Raw genomic sequence first — 8,057 nt, forward strand, 5'->3', positions numbered from 1 at the left:
AATGAATGTATATACATTCACATAACTTCTGCATATAAGCTGCTCAGTACTAAAAATAGTACACGTAATATAAACTATAGATTAACAGTAGAGTTACAATCGATTATCAAATAATTATTTTGATATGAAAACCTCAAAAAAAGAGTGAGTAATCAATATTCATAGAAGGCCATATTAGCAAAAATATACTAATTTATTAAGAAAATTTAGAAAGAATTTTACTTGACAAAACACACACAAACATTATTATTCTTTCTAAAAACTTTATAAATTAATACTTACATTATTAAACAATTTAATTACAAGAGAGAGATTTGAGGAAAACTTATTTATTATAAAAATTATATTTATTTTGTAAAATAAGAATTTGTTAATAATATTGTTAATTAATGAATCAAAATATTTAGGTCAGATATATATTTTAATAGAATAAAAAATGAATCAAAAACGAAGCTAAATGAGATGTTATATATGTTGGGTATATCTTGCAGCATTTTCCGGTGGCGAAGTTGGTTTGGCTATAACACAGGTAATGGCAATGACCGGAATGATTCAATGGGGAATGCGACAGAGCGCGGAGGTAGCAAATCAGATGATGGCAGTGGAACGCGTACTCGAGTACGTTCAGCTTTCGGCAGAACCGAATCTAAGAGATCGAGGGGCGTATGTGAAGAAAAAGGACAAGTATTTGGCGCTGCCGTCCAGTGTCCCCAAAACCTGGCCCGATGAGGGTTGCATCAAGTTCAAGAATATCTATATGCGCTACGCGGACGAAGACCCACCTGTCCTCAAGGGCCTGAATATAGTGATTTATCCTGGAGAGAAGGTATGGGAATTTTGCGTAAAAAATTTTATAGAAACAAATGAGAAGAAAGAGAGAGAGTGAAAAACTTTATTTTAAAAAATAGAAGAATTTTAAATTTTACACTCTCTGGAGATATTTGAAAAAATTGCTGATTTTTTCTAAGATAAATTTTATTGAATGTTAAAAAATTATGTAAGAAAGGAGATTGATAAAAAATAAAATATTTTTTTAATTTTACTTCAATTTATTTCTAGTTTTATCAGAACAATATAAAGAAATTATGAATACATAACTGAGTAACTTTAAAGCCTCAATAATCTAAGCTGGAAAATTACATACGTTAATATGAAGACGTTTGTGAAAAATAATTTAGATGCTTGAAAAATAAAATTATTATAGATTGGTATCGTGGGAAGAACAGGCGCCGGAAAATCGTCGCTAATATCAGCATTATTCCGATTGGCAAAAGTGGAGGGAATCATCGAGATTGACGGCGTGTGCACGGGTTCGATAGCTTTGGAGGACTTGCGACGCAAAATATCCATCATCCCTCAGGATCCCGTTTTGTTCTCAGGTACTCTGAGGCGTAATTTAGATCCTTTCGATGAATTTTCCGACACGGATTTGTGGGAGGCACTTGAAGAGGTTCGAATAATTTCTAATTTAAAAATAGACCTGTGCTTAATTGGAAACGTAACGCTATTACGTCCAAAGGTTTCAACATTTTAATTCCAAAGACTATCTTAACATCCCAAATTTCAAAAATTTGAAAATTCTGGGATTCCCAAAATGACGAACTATCATCAAACTTTAAGTCACATGGTCCTACGATTATTAAATAATTATGAACTTTTTATACTATCCTATAATTCCTTTTGTATTTCAGGTTGAGCTAAAAGAAGCGGTTGTTACTATCGGAAACGGCTTGGAAAGTCGCGTGTTTGACAGAGGCAGCAATTATAGCGTTGGACAGAGACAGTTGGTATGCTTAGCGAGAGCTATCCTGAGAAACAATCGTATATTGATGCTGGACGAGGCGACTGCGAACGTAGATCCGCATACCGACGCGTTGATTCAACGGACTATTAGGAAAAAATTCGCGACATGTACGATGCTCACAGTGGCGCATCGACTGAATACTATAATGGACAGCGACAAGGTTTTGGTGATGGATAAGGGTCGTATGGCTGTAAGTACAGCTTCGTTAATTTTTATGACAATTTGGAAGCTTGCTTGGATCCTCAAAGTATCGAAATCTTCAAATCATAAGAGCGTTTGAGAACAAGATTTTAAAGTTTGAAGAAGCCTTCATTAGAAAAAAATCTTTATATCATTTTCTTTTTATCTTCTGCTGGAAACTTGAAAATATTTTATTTCAGAAGATGAATAAATCTATTTATCCCAGTAAACGATTTAAAAGTTTGTAATATAATTTTTCAAAATTTCTGTATAAATATTATAATTTTTTTAGAAAAATTTTTAGATTTTTTATACGAATTAGAATATTTTTTCGAGAAATATATGTTAAAAAAATATTCATCTTTTTCTAAAATTCTTTATATATATAAATTCTAAAATATTTTAACAATTTTATAATTTCCAAAGAAAAATATAAATTAAAAATATGAAAAATTATTAAAAATACTATGAGAATTTTTTCATTAAGATGTTAATTATTACTTTTAATGCATCTCGTATACATGCAGAATTACGATTTATATTTAATATCAACAAAATAACGATAATTTAATTATTAAATCGTAATTCCTATTGTTTTACAGGAATACGATCACCCTCACATATTATTGAAAAACAGCTATAGTCAATTTACTTCGTTAGTAAAGGAGACTGGCCCAGGTATGTACGATCAACTGGTCAAGGTGGCGAAGCAGGCCTATATAGACAAGTATAGAGAAACGTGACGAAGTATTGATGAATTCTGATATATTCTTTCGTTAGCTAAATTTTTCAAGATAAAAGCGGATTACTTAACGTGCCCAGTATACTTATGACATAGACGATAGAGCATACAAAATGGCGCATGTAGACAAATGTTTGTACATTTCTATAAGACCAAAGGGCATATTTTGTATATCTTTCTTTGCGACGTCATGATACTTTCGTTAAGTATCATAACGTTGTGATGCAAAGCGTGGAATGCGTCTAAAAAATTATATTTTTGTATCGTTTTTAATAAGAATACAGGGAAAACATAATTCCCTTGTCGTAATATCTAGTGCAAGTTTCTGCCACGAGTTAAGTCTCGTAACATTGTTATATATTTTTCTACCCTACTATTACAGAAATTATGAATATACTTAATTCTTGTGATAAAGCAAACACGTACTTCATTAATCAAGGATGAATTGAGTCAATGAGATGAAGCGTGATTTAGCATAAACTTGAAATTGTATGTAAGATAATATTCACGCACACACAGTAAACTTGCTGTGATCTCTACCAATATCCATCATACGTGTTCCGAGCCGCAAAAAATCTTATAAGAACCATAGACGATCTTGGAGAAATTAAAATTGCAATACAACCTTTATTGAGTAAATTTTATAAAAAATAATTGAAATTATATATGAATCTGAGAGAGGTGTAGAAGTATATATATAAGGCCAATTTATAAGAATATTTTTTTATTCATATAAATTATATATTATATACATATATTAATTAATTATACATAATTATAAGTATTATGTATATAAATTTTTTCAGTTTGTCTTAGGTATATTACATGTATATTTTTAAATGCGTAATGATCAGATTTCGGAATTACATCGTTTTCAATTATCCCCAACGTTTATTCAATGAGAATTTCATAATGGCTCTAAGATTCGTATAATGATGGATAATGTTCGAATAAATACTCCAATTCAGCTCAAATACTTAAACGATTATTTGAGTTTTACTTATTATTACTTGATTCTTGTTATAATGCAGGTTCAACATAAATGCAGAAATGAATTTAATACTTTTGTCTACTGCATTTATCGATGCAACTATGTACATTATTTGTTAGGATGAAAGTATATAGAATATATATCGCTCACCATTTGCTACATCAACATAACTTAAAAAAATGTCATTTTGAAGTTGCTTATAGAAAAAAAGGAAGTATAAAAAAGGAGTTTATTAAAAAAAAAAAACTTTTACTCTACAATAAAGTTATCAAAATTGCACTTCAAAATTTCAATGATTCAAAACATTGAAACCCTCATTTTTTGGAAAACTTTTTTCGAGTTGTGTCCCTGTTGTAGCAAATAAGAAATATATATATATATATATCTTATAGTAGGCATTATGAAATATAGTACGTGATATAGTGTACGTATAGTATGTACTGTCATATAATAGAATATATTATGTAAGTAATATAGCACGTTTCTTGCTAATAATTATTTTATTAGTACTGTTATTATTATCATTATATAATATACCACACACATTAAAGCATATTATGTATTAATTATCTAATAGAATAATGTTAAAATAGCATATATACCTCGATATATTATATGAAACTATAGAATTATGTTTGAGGTAAGCTTCACGTGAGTATTTACGAATATATTTTTGTAAACGATAACTTTTACATATTTGATAGGATTAATTTTGGAATCATCTTTACAAAGCTACTTCATGCTTCCAAACCTTCGCCACTTTTTTGCAATCAATTATACACATTCTTGCTCTGTATTATAAAACATTTACGACACAGTTGTACAGTGAACAGTAAAAAATTATGTATAGTAACTTTAAGATGAAAAAGTATGCGCACACGTGATCGCACCGTATGAAATGTCGTATGTCAACAATGTTAACCAAAGTACAACGAAATATATAGAAAAAAATAAATTGTAAAACACGAATTCTTTCTTGTTAAATCTATAAATTCCTAAATAACGCTGCTGCGCAATTGTTTTACCTTTTTTGTATGTATTAACTCTATTACTGTCACATTTTTGCGATGAATTTTCTGTAATTTAATTTAAGAAGATAATTTTATTAGATTTAATAGTTAAACTTTAATTTAATTTATTATTTCGTAACATAAAATCAATAATATTATTATTTTATAATTAACTTTTGCATTTTAAATTTAAGATTTCATTAGAAAATAATTATAAAGTTAATTATAAAATAATAATATTATTGATTTTATGTTACGAAATAAAACAAAAATAAATGAAATAGAAATTTACTGTTAAATGTAATAACATTTTCTTAAAAATTAAATTGCAGAACATTTATCCGTTTTCTTAAAAAATTACAAAATTAGTAATATATGCACCACAAATGATTGAATATGCTTTTCTGAGTAATGCTCACTTTCAATTTTGCGATAGCGAATATTATTGCGAAAAGCATTTACGCACTTGCAGTGTATTAGAGAAAAGTCGCCAATACTGACATAGGTCTCTTAAAGAGCGACACCCTCTTATTTCTCAGAAACTAAGTATTGCACTTTATTAATACTAATAAAAACATGATCTGCTTAGTTAATTAAAAAGTAAACGCATAATTCGAATATTTGTGATTTGTTTCTATACGAAATCAACTAAAAACGAATTCTATGAATATATTTCGAAAATAAAATTCTTTCCATTTTCTTTTGCAAATTGCGTAATTTAAATAATAGTGAAGTAGGTATAATAGGTGGGTTCTAACCCAGGTTCTCCGGGGGGGAGAAGACGTCACTAGACGAGGGGGTTGACGCCACTAGACGAGGGGGCTGACGTCACGGGGGACGGGGATGACGTTACAGGGAGGGGCAGGCTGATGACGTCACGGGGGAGGGGCAGGATGATGACGTCACGGGCGAGGGGGGAGAATGATGACGTCACAGGGTGCGGAAAATTCTATTGCGGGGTCCGCGTTGCGATCCGCCATCACGTGGGGTTAATGGCCGTCTCCATTGCCGCTGCCGTCACACGGTCCGTTCCCGCTATACTTATACCATTTATACTTACCATCTCTCTCGCTCTTATGCGGTGTCTTCTTCTTATACAGCTGTATTTTTCTTCTCGAACGCAAAGAATCTTTTTATCATCTTTGAGAATCATTTTTGAAATATGATGTCTGTTTGAAGCATCGAAATTATTAGAAATTAATTAATTCGTGAGATTACTACAGTGGTTTAATTGCGTTTATATAGTCCGGAAATTTTTCGGCGCGCAGTTTGTTAGATTACAAGTGTGGTATATATGTTAAGTACATATATAGTATATTTAGTGATTCAAGATTGAATTATTTAAGCATTTTAAGATCTAGCTTCAACCGAGGGTTCTAGTTTATCAATTAATTTTAAATGTTTAAAAACTTAATCATAAAGTAATAACATTATTAATTTTATGTGACGAAATAACAAATAAAATTAAAGTTTATTATCAAATTTAATAAAATTAAAAAATAAAGTGTAAATATACAAAGGTTTCAAAAAAATTAATCGTCTTATTAAATTACAAATACTTTATAATAAAAATAAATCATCAATAAATGAAAGCTGATATTGAATGGAAATTATGTAGAGCAACATTAATCAAGATTAAATACAGAAGTTCAAGTGCCTTGTTGGGCTTATCTTCAGTGTAAATTGATAAATTAGTATAAATTATCGCCATATATTGGATACAGCGAAAACATCAATATAACGTCATGAATGACGTCTAGAGGTAAAAATTATCAACGTACGTCTTTAGTATTTGGCAGAATACTTAATCGTGAGTTAAGAGGAAACTGAAATATTAAATAATTACTGTGACATTATCACAGTTTAATACAGTAATAAAAACTTACATTTATAATAAGATGACGGTGACATGGTTGAGTCAAACGAACAGTATAAAAGTGTGCAATACGCGCGCGCGCGAATTGTTCTGAGAGGCCGACAGCAATAAAAGTGTTTATATATATACTTAGTTAATAATAAAATGTAGAAGCATCAAGATTTCGTAAAAAAGATTACCTAACTAATAAAATTATTTTATTAAATTGAATTACAAGAAATTTATCTATACTACAAAAGTTTTTTTAAACTGAACTTTAATTACAAGGTGAGTCATTAATCATAGTTTGTTTAACTGTTGCGTGCAATATCCAGTTAGATTTTTTTATATATTTTTGAAACTGATAATGTTACTAAAAATAGTTATTCATGTTATTCTAGTTACTATTTAAACAGCTATTAAGTAGCTAAAAGTAACAAAATTTCACTAAAAAGAAAAAAAGAGAAAGAAGAAGAAGAAATGCGTTACGTGGATTAATTGAGATGCGTGAAATGCAGTAAGTGAGAAAAGAAACAAGAGAAACAAAAGATATGCATGCGATTGTACACGCACCGGCAGGAATGGTGTCCCGCGGCATTCGGCGCGTGGCACCACACACTCGTACAAAGCGCACACGTACGTGTAACTGGAAGCGTGGTGGAGGCGTGGAGCGCGAAGGGTGAAAGTAGTGGGGAGGGTGGCGCTCCGATATTCTGTCCTTAGCGCAAGGCGCACGATTGAGAGAGAAAGCGTAATTGGACGTGATGCCGGCTCGCGATGTCCTTTCGCTGTCTCACACACTTGTTACTAGTACGAGTGAGATACACCGATGTCTCTTGCTCGCCGATATTCATAATAATACTTTTATCATGCACGTAATGTTGTAATTATGCACAAAAATTTTTTACAGTATTAAAAATTTTTATGCATAATTACATTACATGTAATTTTGAGACTCATTGTAATAGTTTTGCATGCATTTATAAATTTGCAGTGTGTGCAAATGAAATTAATATTTTGTATCGCAAGACTGCAAAATCAAATTTACTGTTAAATATAAGAACATATAATAAAATAAATAAAAAAAATATGATATAATATAATGCGAAATAACGTATAGAAATAATATTTTTCATAATATTATACATATTTTTATAAATTCAAATTTTTAATTTACATAATATTTATTTCCAGAGTATTAACATAAATTAAAAATTTGAATTTATAAAAATATGTATAATTGAGAAAAGTACTATTTCTATACGTTATTTCGCATTACATTATATTATATTTTTTTATTTATTTTAATATATGTTCTTACAGTAATGTTGTAATTATGCACAAAAATGTTTTACAGTATTAAAAATTTTTATATGCATAATTACATTTTATGCATGATAAAAGTATTATTATGAATATTGGCGAGCGAAAGACACCGATGTATCTCACTCGTACTATTAACAAATGTGTGAGAC

General features: G+C 29.9%; 1 protein-coding gene across 2 annotated transcripts in view; it reads left to right on the forward strand.

The window, feature by feature from the left end:
- Positions 1–3,349, forward strand: part of LOC108721866 (multidrug resistance-associated protein 4) — a 26,976-nt gene extending 23,627 nt beyond the window's left edge. For both annotated transcript variants that reach the window (XM_018446647.1, XM_018446648.1), the window contains 4 exons: positions 492–826; positions 1,205–1,450; positions 1,692–1,994; positions 2,587–3,349. In XM_018446647.1, coding sequence (XP_018302149.1) covers positions 492–826; positions 1,205–1,450; positions 1,692–1,994; positions 2,587–2,727 — 1,025 coding nt within the window. In that variant the 3' untranslated portion in view covers positions 2,728–3,349. The remainder of the gene's footprint in view (positions 1–491; positions 827–1,204; positions 1,451–1,691; positions 1,995–2,586) is intronic.
- Positions 3,350–8,057: the final 4,708 nt, after the last annotated feature.

This window comes from Mycetomoellerius zeteki, unplaced genomic scaffold (genome assembly GCF_001594055.1).
Source record: "Mycetomoellerius zeteki isolate Tzet28-1 unplaced genomic scaffold, Tzet1.0 scaffold186, whole genome shotgun sequence".
In the NCBI taxonomy this organism is placed as follows: Eukaryota; Metazoa; Arthropoda; class Insecta; order Hymenoptera; family Formicidae; genus Mycetomoellerius; species Mycetomoellerius zeteki.